This window comes from Lathamus discolor, chromosome 5, assembly GCF_037157495.1.
Source record: "Lathamus discolor isolate bLatDis1 chromosome 5, bLatDis1.hap1, whole genome shotgun sequence".
In the NCBI taxonomy this organism is placed as follows: Eukaryota; Metazoa; Chordata; class Aves; order Psittaciformes; family Psittacidae; genus Lathamus; species Lathamus discolor.
The window spans coordinates 47012631-47025344 of NC_088888.1; the positions used below are offsets into that span (position 1 = coordinate 47012631).

General features: G+C 40.8%; 1 protein-coding gene across 2 annotated transcripts in view; it reads left to right on the forward strand.

The window, feature by feature from the left end:
- Positions 1-12714, forward strand: part of PLAGL1 (PLAG1 like zinc finger 1) — a 49099-nt gene that overhangs the window by 16945 nt on the left and 19440 nt on the right. For both annotated transcript variants that reach the window (XM_065680682.1, XM_065680681.1), the window contains exon 2: positions 2056-2098. In XM_065680682.1, the coding sequence (XP_065536754.1) occupies positions 2080-2098 (19 nt within the window). In that variant the 5' untranslated portion in view covers positions 2056-2079. The remainder of the gene's footprint in view (positions 1-2055; positions 2099-12714) is intronic.

Genomic DNA, 12714 nt, shown 5'->3' on the forward strand with positions numbered 1-12714 from the left:
TGCTTCAAATGTGCTAAGGCACCTCGAAAGACACAGGGTGCTTGTGCATGGATAATTGACACATCTTCCTTTGTAGTGTCTTCCTTGCTGAAGGTCTCTGATGAGCTGCTCCCAGTCAGTTTTATCCCTCTCATGTTAGAGAATGTGTGCAGCCCAAAGGTGGGAGGAATCTTTAGGTTTTCTGTCAAAAATGTGAATTTTCTGCAATAAAGTCTACAGTATATCTGTCAACTACCCCTCACCACCCACCACTGCAAATCACTCTTTGAAATGCAAAGCTTGTTCTTGTCTTCTGTTTGGTGAAGGCAGCATAGGCTTGAAAGACATTTTTAAGCACGTGAGAAGGAAAGATCAGGCAGCTCTTTATATTTTGACATCAGAACTCTTCCAAATTCCAGAGTGCAGAGCATCTGTAACATATATTTTCTTTACATACTGTCTTTTATGCTAGGATTGACAATTTAAATCCTTGGGGATTTGATTATGTTGTGATGAGACACATGGTAAGATAGTCAGATGTCTTCGGTTTGGAATTGGGTCTGTGAGTACTTAAATGAGGATATGGAAGATTATAAATCATTAACTTGCTAATGTAATCAGCCTGCTTGTTATGTTGCCCAGTAATGATGATCTGTATGTACATCTTTGTTGAGTAAATTCTAAGGGGAATGCTCAGCATGGCTGCTTTTGTATGCAGGGACAAACTCAAGCTAAAATGGCAACCTAAGAGGTGCTTATGATGGATCACTAGAAGTTTTTATCTTGGTCTTCTCAAACTTGAAAATGGCACTATAGTGTGCTTTTAGATTTCAGCAGATAGCTGGATCTCAGCTTCCTCATCCTGCTTATGGACAGCCTGCCAGAGGCACAGATTCTGTGTGTCCATTACCCCCACACACCCCGATACAGTGGATGGTGGAGTCTGATTTCAGTTCAGTCTCTCACACACCTCAGGGTCTTGCAGTGAGGGGCCCAGAACTGAACACAGTATTTGAGGTGCGGCCTCACCAGTGCTGAGTACAGGGAATGATCACTGCCCTGACTCTGCTGGCCACACTATTGCTGATGCAGGCCAGGATGCTGTTGGCCTTCTTGGCTGCCTGGACACAAGCTGGCTCATGTTCAGCGGCTGTCAGTCGGCACCCCTAGGTCCTTTTCCATGAGCAGCTTTCCAGCCACTCTTCCCCAAGCCTGTGGCATTGTATGGGGTTGTTGTGGCCCAAATGCAGGACCCAGCACTGAGCCTTATTGAACCTCGTACAATTCACCCTGTATCATATATATACACCTTCAAACACAGCTCAACACTTAAATGATTTTTACAAGACACAACAAAATGACATAAGCTGGTGTGAGTCATACTGTTATTTGCATGCCCCCTTATTACTATGTGCCTTATTATTTCTCTTGCTCCAAGTAGCCTTATCCCCACACATCGGGATCCAGCTGTGTTGGAGGCTGCTCAAACAGCTATGGAAAACTCACTCTGCTACCATGTGCTTTTGGTAAAATTTCAGTCAAAAACCAGCAGATGAATGGGAAGGCAACAAGATGAACAGTGTTCAGCAGAAAGCTAGAAGTCATCACAAGTCTTTTCAAGACAGCAAATAAAATGTCTTGTCCTATATCTAGTTAATATGCTCTTTGACTTTGCAAGGGTGAGGACTCTTAAGTTGAATACCAGAAATAGCGGGCATAAACACAGAATGGCATGCAATGGGGTAAAATAGATGTCACCTGAAAATTCTGGTTTAATAATTAATGTTAATGAAGATGTGGGATACAGTGAACTGCTCTTAATTAAAATGCATTCATTAAAATTGTCAGTTCACATTGTTTGTGAAATTAAATGGAATCATTGGGAATAGTAAAAATAGATGGATTTACTCTTCCCCTCTACGAACAGAAATTCTTCCTTCTTAGATTTACCTAGGTATGTTCCCCTCATTTCCCAAAGAACCAAGAAACTATGCATATGATAACTAGCATGAGGTTTAAGCATGAATAGCGCTAGTTCAGATCACTGATCATTCTTTTTTCATTTATTTTATGTAGGTTTCCTTTGCCTGATCTGTAAACATGTCCACAGACCTGCTATGTAAGTACATTTCCGTCATCCCACAGTGATTTTTTTGTACCGTATGTTTTTATCAGATTCCCAGATGTGCTCATGATTGATGTCTTTTATCTTAAGTATAAAGTCTGCATTTTTCTGAGACATCTGTGGAACACTATTACCATTATAATCAACGGGATTATTCTTGGAGTAAACCATGACTTAATATGAGTAAAATTGTAAAAATCTGGCCTATGTGTAAGAACAGACTGGTTCATTGAGACTGAAAATTCTATCTAAAATGTTTTATCTATCTTTGGCACAAATACCATCCCAGATTACTACTGCGTGATGTGCTTGGGGTTTTTTAATCACTTTATGAATTTAACTCTAATGTTTCCAATGAATCTTTGTCCAAGTCACATCCAAATCTTATGCCTCATCACTATTATTCATCCTTCTTTTTCAACAATAAAGAATATACAAATGGCATATCCTGATGCTTTCCTGTCGTAACTACCACAAAACACTACTGCTCAGTTATCTCCAATACTTGTACTCTCTTGCTCCAGCTTAAGCTATCTGCAGCATTAAGCACATTTTCTATGCTTATTGATCTGATCTACATGCTTTCTTTTGGAGGCCCTCCAGTGCGTCAGCTGCCATTTTTTATCATGGCCTCCGAGGGCTGCCCAGTGTGCACACTGCAGTGTAAGACAGGGGAGTTTCAGAAACCCACTTTATCAATCTCCAATATTTCCTCAGAGGAATAAAGAAAACAATTTTTGGGCTCAATAACTGTAATCATTTAATAACTATAAAGCCGTAAGTAGCTTTCTTGGCAGATAGCAGCAGTCTGTGAAGGTAATATTTTCAAGATCAAGCTATTTGCAAAAGCGCAATTTTTTGAGCATTGTCTGCTAACTGGCGATTTTGGAGCATGCTTGAGTACCATTTAGATGCAGGAAGAACTCTAAAATAAAGGTTGTAATATACCTCACTGTATCGTATACAACAGGCAAAACTGCTATCAGGAGTGAAATGTTAGGAGAGAGGGCAGGGTGACTGCACAGTAGTCATGGTCAAAATCACTTACGACTCCTTAACTGTACTCAGATGTGTAAGCTGGTTTACTGTTTAAGCTATCTTATGCCTTGGCAGTTTCATTTTTCTCTCCTCAGCTCAGCCTCATCACCTCTCTCATTTTCCTAATGACCAGTGGGTTAGAGAAGTTGTCACCTGAGTAGAGGGTGAAGGAGATTTGTGTGTTCAGCCTGGGGAAGAGGAGGTTTAAGGGGTCTTCCCATACAGAAATAGTAGTTATGGAGATGGAGGTAGAAGCACTTTCCCCAGTCATGCCCATCACAGGACAAGGGGTGATGTCCACAGGTTCGTTCAGGGGAGATGCTGCTGGCTGTAAGGGGCATTTTCACTGTGGGATTGAATAAACATTGGAATAGGCTGCCCAGGGAAGCAGTGGAATTTCACACTCCGGAAATAATTCGAGAGATGGCTTGGCAGGGCCCTGGGTAACACTAATCTAAGGGCCAGCTCTCAATGAGAGGCTGGTCTAGGTGATCTCCACAGATCTCTTGTAGCATGGATAATTTTGTGGTTCTGTGTTTCCTTGTGTCCTTGGCTGTCTTCTGTGCAGTGACCCGTCATTCCTACCACCTATCCTTGGTCATCTTGGTATTGTACTGCTTGTGCTGTGACTGGTCCTTTGATACTTGGTCATACTAGAGGGGTAGACATTTGTCTTCTCACTTGGAGATGTGCAAATAGCATCGAGGCAGTAGCAGTGCTGGCGGAACCTTCCAGGTTCCAGCTGGTGGGAGAATGCTAAAGAATAACATGGCAAATCTGTACACATGTGAAATGATTCTAGATCTTTATGTCTGTTTTTGTATAAATAAATAGTATGGAGCCAGCCCATGAGCTCAGTACTGGCCTATGCTAACAAGCAACACCAGGGTGTGTTTTGGGGATAACATCTACCAGACTCTGTTCCAGGTAAGGAATTTGAATGTAACCACACTGTTTGTGGGGGAAAAGGGAAGAAGAAGAGGAGTGTTTAGACACATGGAGGTGATGCCAAATGGTCTCAGCACCAGGGAACAGTCTCTGGCTCTTGCTATTTAGAAGCAGACATGTAGCCTAACCACACAGTCCCTAAGCCTGACCACAGCATCATCTTACGCTAATGCTTGGTTCAATGCAAGGTCAAATTCTAGGATTAAAAATCTTGTTCCAGGTCACATTAATGAAGACTGGATGTATAATTAAAAAGAAAAAAATACAATCAAACCAGAACAAAACCTTTTAGATTCCTAGGAAAAGACCACTGCAGTCTGGGGCAAACTGCACAAAGAAAATGTCATGGCTTCACAATACAAGGGCTGCTGCAGTTAGGCCTTAAACTGCAGCATCTAAGTCTTCAAGCCTGTGGAAATAAAACGAAAAAGCCAACATCCCGGTGAAGTTTCGGCACGATGAATTCGAGGTAGTGAGTGTTTCTCTGTTCTAGATGGAGAAGCTAAGTAAAAAGAAGAGAGAAGTTTATAAAATATCTGGCAGCTACTGAGGCTCGGCTGGTCGGGGAAGCAGCGGACTTCCCTTGGAGCTTGTTTTTCTTTTTATCCTTGCATGAACTAGCGTGCAGTATATTATGCTGCCTGAATGTAGGGGTTTGTCACGGTTAGCGCCGGGGGCTGTCCCGGGAATGTAGGAAGGCGACGGGCATGAATGGAGCACGCGGTGGTCTGTGGGGTTTGAGCCCGCTCTTCGGAAAACCTGTTGCTGCTCCTCTTGGCCTGGCCTGCCAAAGCCATGCAGGAAAGGAGGTGGGTCTTTGATCTCTTTGTTGTAGCTGCTCCCTGGGAATTTGCTGAAATCAATGCCCTGTTTTCCTGAAGAAATGAATGGCTATGCCTAACTAGCTTTGTGAAGCGCTGGGGAATTCACGGCTTCTGTTTATTGACAGCTGAAAAGGAGCACATGGTGCTGAATGGGTCCTCCTGGGGAAACAAAACAGAGTGGAGTTAGACTTAGTTGAACACAGGGGCATTTGGAAAAGTCTGCCGAAGGAGGATGGCACGTCTCCTGCCACCTTACACTAGCATAGCCTGACTTTTTACTGAAAATGCCATTTTGAATAAGGTAAGGATTGTTTTGATTTCCCATACGTAGTGTGATTGTGAAATGTTTGCATTTCTGTTCTCGAGTGCAAAACCAATGTTTGAATTGTATTCTGTCATGGGAAACACCTAAGTGACTATTGTGCTGTTTCCAGGCTCAGTCTGTGCTGATTAGTACTTTATCTAATGGTGATTAATCAATCTGAAAATTAATAATTTGGTATTTGGGTCTTGCAGTAAGGTTCTGAACATCAGTCATTTGTGTAGGCTGTTATATTAAATTTTTTATGTCTTTGAGAATCAGCCAAATTGCATCAGATGATTTCTTGACTGATACAAATTGCTGTGTTAGGACTTACACACAAGGCAGTGACGAACAAGTGGGCCTGTCTGGCAGAAAATCAGGGAATCTAAAATCCCTTGAAATGTAAGGATGTATTTTCAAGCCTCTGTTTCTATACATAGATTCAAGGCAAGAGATAGACTTGCTGTTATGCTTGCTGGTTTTAGATGTACAGACTCTTGTAAAGACAGCAAAGAATAGCAAGAGGAGGATGATAATGAAGAAGCAGTGTTTTCTGTGTGTGAGTCCAGAACAGTTTATCAGAGCAAAGGAATTTGGTATGTAATTCATATGTAAATTTCCTACTGAAAACAGGAGAACAGATCACCAGAGTTTCTATATTAGTTTCTCTGGTGGCTGAAGAAAAATATTTCTGAGCTCACGCAGCTACTATTTTCAGGTGTGGTCCACTTAACGACTGCAGGAAAAAGCGTTAAGTAATGTCATTCCTTCCTACGTCAGTTTGAGGGCAAGCTCTGAACACAATAATTTCCATTGTGCTGCCTTATTCTTACATGGCAGCAGGAATTGCTGAGCTTGTGTTGCAGACCTGATGAAAAGTGTCTGTGTGTGCATACAGTTGTTTGAAAACTCCTGAGCAGTTCCCTAATTTCAGGGCAAGGGCTTGGGAAGTTTTGTGTTTTATCAGAGTAGTTTGTGTTCCTCAGTCTGGCATTTTTTCTTTGACTTTGAGCTAGTAATTGTACTAGTTTTGTCTCATTTTGTGCTTCTCTGCAGCAGATAGCTTATCTGTTTTTCTTGGAAGTATTTGGGCTCTATATGCAAACATGCTTTGTTCAGAATATTTTGTGATCCTAAAAATGAAAATAAATTGCTTAACTGTAGAGAGTCAATATTTTTGCTTGTGCCTTCTGTCTTCAAGTTTCCAAGATTTTCAGAGGGAAAAGCAGAAAACCCAAATGCATTTATGGTTTTGACAAAGACATATTTGTCAAATATGGCTGGTATTGTTGTCTGTGGGCTCTGTTGCAATTATTGTTATCCAAATGTGTTAGGAGTAGGGTTTGACCTCACTTAAGTGTAATAATACGTGACAGACATTGGAAGCTGCTAAAATTTAGAACTAATTTATGGTTAACATTTAAGTTAGAAAGGAGATACATTTGTAGGTCATTAGAGCGTTAATCTAGATGTCTTATGATAAATGTTGACGGGTGAGGACTATTGAGTAGTCCAAATGGCATAAATAGAAAAGAATTGTGGTTGTAGAAAATTTGGTTGATCAGAGTGTTTTTAGTTAGTATAATGGAGAAGAAAGTAGATGATTCATGCGTGACACAGAAGGTGGCATTTGTTCTCCCTTACTTGGGCGATAAGGCAGGGCAGAGGGTGTTATATTTAACTCGTGTGGAAGGAAGTACATGGGGGTGTTTTGACAGGACAGTTTTTCCTTTGCCTTTTCTAACATGAAAGATCTTCATAAAACATGAATATCAGTGTGACCTATGGCATTGTTGAAGTGGGTGGAGAATATTATAATTGATTTCCAATCAATGGAGTAAGATATACTAAAGTGGGATGTGTGATCATACACAGCTCTAAGTAAATATGCATATTAAGTGACCAGGGTTATACAAATACATAACTGAGGAATGGTACATTTCTCCCGAGGTGATGCCTTTGCCATCTGTTGATCTCATTTTTCGAGCTAGGGAAGTATAGAAATGGGAAGAAATTCTTTGCAATTTTGCTTTGCAAGGCTGCTTCTTAGATTCTAATGACAGAGACCACTGTTGATTTTATTTTTGTGACTTTTGGAAATAGTTTAAAGAAACTACAAATTAATCAGAAACATAAAAGAAGTGTCTTTGGATTTTACTTAATCTCAAACTGAGATTCTCGATAGAAAAATAAATAGGGCTTTATGGGCATACATTATAATCTGTGTTTAGAGGCTTAATCTGCAGAAAAGAGCTGCATTTTTTTCTAAACCCACCAAATTTTCTAACTTTCAGATGTAATTCTGCAATAATAGTCTATAATCATGTATTTTGTCATTCTCTGTTTTAGAGAACTAGACTCAAGGCTGTCCTTACACCTCAGAAGAATAGTTATTGTAAGGGAAATGTAGTATACTGCTGCCTAATTTGTTACTGCCAGTTTTATTGCCCTTTTTTAATCAGTCTGTTAAAGAAGCTCAGGTGGACATAATTTGTTTTGTACAGTATCAGTCAAGACATTAGATAATTGTCTTATAGTTCCCATTTAAAGTCTAGAGTGGAAAAAAGTACATGTTAGATCACAGGAAAAAGGGAACAAGTAAATGGAAACACAGATGAAAGTTGCATGTATGAGTATATTTTTCACAAAGACAAACTTCTGCGTCTGTTTAACAGCAGAGCTTTTCAATGCCTGTGGTTTTGATTTTAACAAAGAAATCACTTTATGCCCTAAAAGAGGAGAATAATTTAACAGGATCGTAAAGGTTAGGATGGGAGTCTCCTACCCATTTTGTTTCCAGAGAAGCTGGGTATTAAGCATCCTTTTCGTGTTGGAAATCAGGAAAGTAATAACAGAAGCTGTTGGCTGTGTCCTCTTGTTATGGAGGTGATGCATATTAAGAACTAAAGCTGTTCTGCTAAGCTGTTAATGACCCTTCATTTACAAAAAATCAATGCTTTTAAAAGAAGACTCATACATTTCAGTATTTTAAATATGTGCTTTAGGTTTCATTAGTCAAAAAACTCGCACCAAAACCCAACTTTTTTTTACTTTTGGGTTAACTGGAATACCTGTAGGAGGTTTGGATGGTTCACTGAGAAAGCTAACTGATTTTCCAGTTTTATTCAGATTTAGTTTCCACTGAATGTTACATGGATTGGAGTGTTCTTTCAGGATAGGCCTCCAAAATCTCAGCCCCTGTCAGTCCTAGTTTCCATAATACTCACTTCTCCACACAGACTTATTTCTTTCATAATATGGCTACTCACACGTAAGTAGAGCTGAGTATATGGACTTCTTCCTGCAGAAGCAAGTCCCATGGTTTTTACACTGTCCTTTTATTCCCAGTAGCTGTAGTTTTCTTAATTTAGTTGTAACTGCCTCTAAGTACCTTAAGTTCTTCAGCCACGGGGTGAGTACAGCACCTCTTCACTCTTCTTGTGCCAGGCTTCCTCATTCCCATATCTGACAGTAAACTAGCATTTCCTCCTCCAAAGTTTGTCTACCTGCCTGGCTCTTTCTACCAGTAAGCAGCTGGAAATATATCCCAGCCACTAGCATTTTTGCTGCGAAAGTTCTTGCACGTCCATGTTGGAAGTTGTGTCCCAAGTGGAAGAGCAAGTAACTAAGGAGAGAGGTGGCTTTGTCACTGAACCTTCCACCAGTCTCCTCCACATGACATCTGGGCTTGGTGGCCAGTAACAACCAAGTTCACTGAAGGAGAGACCCAGTCTAAGGTTCCCTTTTAAGGGAATGTTGCAAGGGTTGGAAATATTTCAATTAATACGGAGTGTTAGTCATTGCAATTGCTGCACTTTGTTTATCAGAACTGAAACTGTGGCGCTGACCTGTCATGAATAAAATTGTCGACTTTATTAATGCACTTGATATGGTGGTGTGTGTGGCTGCGTGCGTGTGTATTTATAAATACATACATATAGCAAGACATATGTGCTTGTTTTTTTTTCTGCTAGAACAAAGATGGAAGATTCTGGTGTCTGTTAAATCGCAGCAGTAGCATTAAGATATCCACTAAACAAATCAACTGGCCTGCCAGAAACCTCACAAAAAAGTGCATGAAGACCGGTTAAAGCTACTTTTGCTGTGGGAGGTAAAACATGTGCAGTGGGAGATTTAGATTAGGAGGTGCAACATGTGGCCCAGAATCCACAGGGTGCTTATGAACAGTTTGAATATGACTTGATCGCTGTCTGTATTTCTGTGGACAGGGGGATTTTAATTTTGCTGTCTGCAGAATGAAAACAAGGTAGTTTGGGCAGTGCTAGTGAAGACCTAAAACAAGAAGGTGTCACAGGCAAGGAGCTACAGCCTTGCACCAGGACCAGCTGCTGGGGGAGATGAGCAGTGTAACAGAAAGGCTTGGCTCTCAGTAAGCTTTTGCTGGTCATTTTGTAGGACCAGGCTACGCTGACTGAGGATGTTTCTCATAAAAAATAGTAGTTGTTTCTGTGAATTTGCTGTTAACCTCCTTTGCAGTTTCTGGATCTAATTTTGTATGACTTCATGCCAAGCCAGTGGAGGGAGAGAAGGAATTAAAAAAATGCTGAAAAATCAAACTGCATTTTTCAATTTGATTGCTTGAGAGAAGTTGCTTTGTTCACGCTGATTAGAAGCTATTACATGTAAACTGTGGGAAGTGACTTTACATGAACTATGCTCATTATGCGTATGGCTTCTGATAGCAACCAAACCCCATGTGGTGTACCAGAACTGTGACACGTAAATTTTAGTCCCAGGAATAACCAGAAAAAGATTATTCTTGAAATAAGCTTTCAATTAAGCAGTCAGTGCTTTGATCTCAATTAATTTCTAATGAATGAACCTACCGAGAATAAACACCTATGTACTTTCCTTGTTGTTTGGTTCATTATTTGGTTTTGTTTTCTTTTTATTTCTTTTAGTTTGCAGGAAATTCTCAGAAGTTCCTGCCTTTTCAGGTATTCAAACAGTGAAGTTAACTTTGTTTTTCCTCCTAGCTGTGAAATTTGTAAGATACATCAGAGTATCACAGGTATCCTGCTGCACAGGCTTGTGGGAACCTGCTGAAGCTGCTGTGTGCAGTCACACTGCTGAATTTCACAGCCTGGCTGTGCTCCTTGAGCCTTGTCTAACTGTTCTGCTCCTAAGATTTGCTAGACACTAAGGAGCATATTAGAAAGCCTTATTGAGAATGGTGGGAGGGTGACTTTATATGGGAAGCTGGTTAAATTCCTTCTGGCTATGCCTGTTCTAGTATTTCATAGTCCAGGCAAAAATCTTAATGTTCACAGATGTGCTCTACTGTCATCAACTTCTCCCTGTTACGAACTAGTAATGAATCCTAATTGTTCCTATCTTTTATAAGTTTGTATAACAAATAGTCTTAGCGTTCTGAAGATTGTACATACCGGAACTGGGGTCTGCCAGGAAAATCCATACGTGCTTTGCATTAGATTTCTTTACAGTTAGGTAAGTGCTGAGCCTCCCTTCCAGAGGCATCCTTCCATAAGAACAGACCCCGTGCTAGACAGGATCATACTGCTATGAGGCAGGAGCGGGTACCTTGACTGGGTACCTTGACCTCGAGCGGTTCTCCCACTGCTGAAGACCCAAGGATGTACCCTCCCTCTGAATCTTCTTTCCTCTTGGGAACAAAGGCAGGGGAGGATGGAGGCGAGGTGAGGGAAGGTGTCACTGCTGAGGAGCATCTGAGTGCCTAAGGCCTGGGCTTGCCTGCGGTGCTGGGTCCCAGTTTTAGGGAATTAGCTTGACCTGCTGGTCTGACTGAACATATAGGGTGGCAGTAAGGCATGTTTGCTGTTTTATTTATCTGTTTTTGTCTCCAAATACAGTAACTTAATTTTTAAAGTTTTACATTTCAGTAGAGTGAGATCATGTCCATGAATATGTTTAATATTAAGAACGATTGCTGGAATGTTTGCAAACCACCTACTGTTCTTCTCCCTGGGGAGAGTGGGCCCCAAACGAGGCATAGGTGTTTACTCACAGAGTGCTGCTCACCCCTCCACATGACCAGGACTCCTCCTCCCTCTCTCAGGGACTCTGATCCACTTGCCTGCAAGCCCAGGGATGGCAGTTGGCAGCACAAGGCTGCAGCACCGTGTCCCACAGTGTTTGTGCTGGTGCCACCAGGTAGAGACTGAGAGGCTTCAGGGTCTCTGTGTGTCAAAGATGTGGGAACTCACCACTTAAATCTGTTGAAAGTTTCCCTCTCAATTGCTTAGGAATAAATCTGGTTTCCATTCCCCTCCCCACCCCCACCCCCTTTTTTTTTACCCTTTTTGGTTTGTGTGTGTGTGTGTGTGTTATTTTGGGTGTGGAAAATACAATAATGCTTCCCAAATAATATGCTGTGTGGTACAAGAAAGTGCAAGTTTCCATTCATTGCTCACGTGAGCAGTTACGACTGCAAAGTCAACCTGGAGTGTGGTTTCCAGATCTGTTTTTCTTTTTTTATACACATAGCTGAGCAGTTGTAACTCTCTGCTAATACAAGGTTTTGTAGTATGAGATAGAAGAGACATGAAAAGGTGTTCATCTATTTTTGTGTTGGACCAGGGATCATATATTACAGTTAAAAAGTGAAGATCAGTGAGTAGAAAATTGAGCATGACAAAATATCAGAAGTTAATGAGATTTGAATACAATTACTCTGAAGTCTGCTAATTATAACAAGTTCTGGTTTGCTATAATATGAATAGGATGAATTATTAATCAGTTAAGAGCTTCAGCCTCTTTGTAAATGCACTTTGCACATCAAACTTGGGACACGTAAGGCTTTTAATAAATGTTTTTTACAGAGGAAGTGTGGCAGTGGCCCACAATAATGGGAAAATAACTTGGGATTAACTGTTTGCTAATTGATACTTCGAATGTTTTGCCAAATAAATTATATTGTAGAACAAGGTTTTCAAGCGGAAGTGCTACAGAGCAAATCACAGGGCAGGAAAACCTCATGTATCTTTGTGTAACAAGAACAGAGACTGGTGTAGTGCACATGCAATATATTTTAGATAGAAAATATCCACAAGGTATTTTTGCAGCATTCCTCTGCATGAAAGTTGAACAAAACTAATGGAGCAGTACAGTTTTACTCTGGGATAGATTACTGTTCTTTTCTATGCAAATCTTATGATTGTAATTAGGCTAGGATTTGAACTGCTGTGTACACCAATCTTTGTTTCCACTGTGCATGGGATCTAATTCCAGTGCTGCAAAACAGCACTGCAAATGTTGAGTGCTGCTCAGCCAACAGTCGTTTCTTGCAGGCATCTCTCCTTGAAGTGGATGTTTTAAAAGGAATGATTTAATTCTGCCTTTACAGGGCACTTAAATTGTACTGCAAGCATCTTGTTGGCCACTGAAGTGTTCAGGTGCTGTAAGTCTTGCTTGAAAGTAGAGGTTGGAGAAAATGCAGGATTACCTGACAGGCATCTAGTTTTTAGCACTGGGTTTTAAAAAGTGGTGTTCTGCCA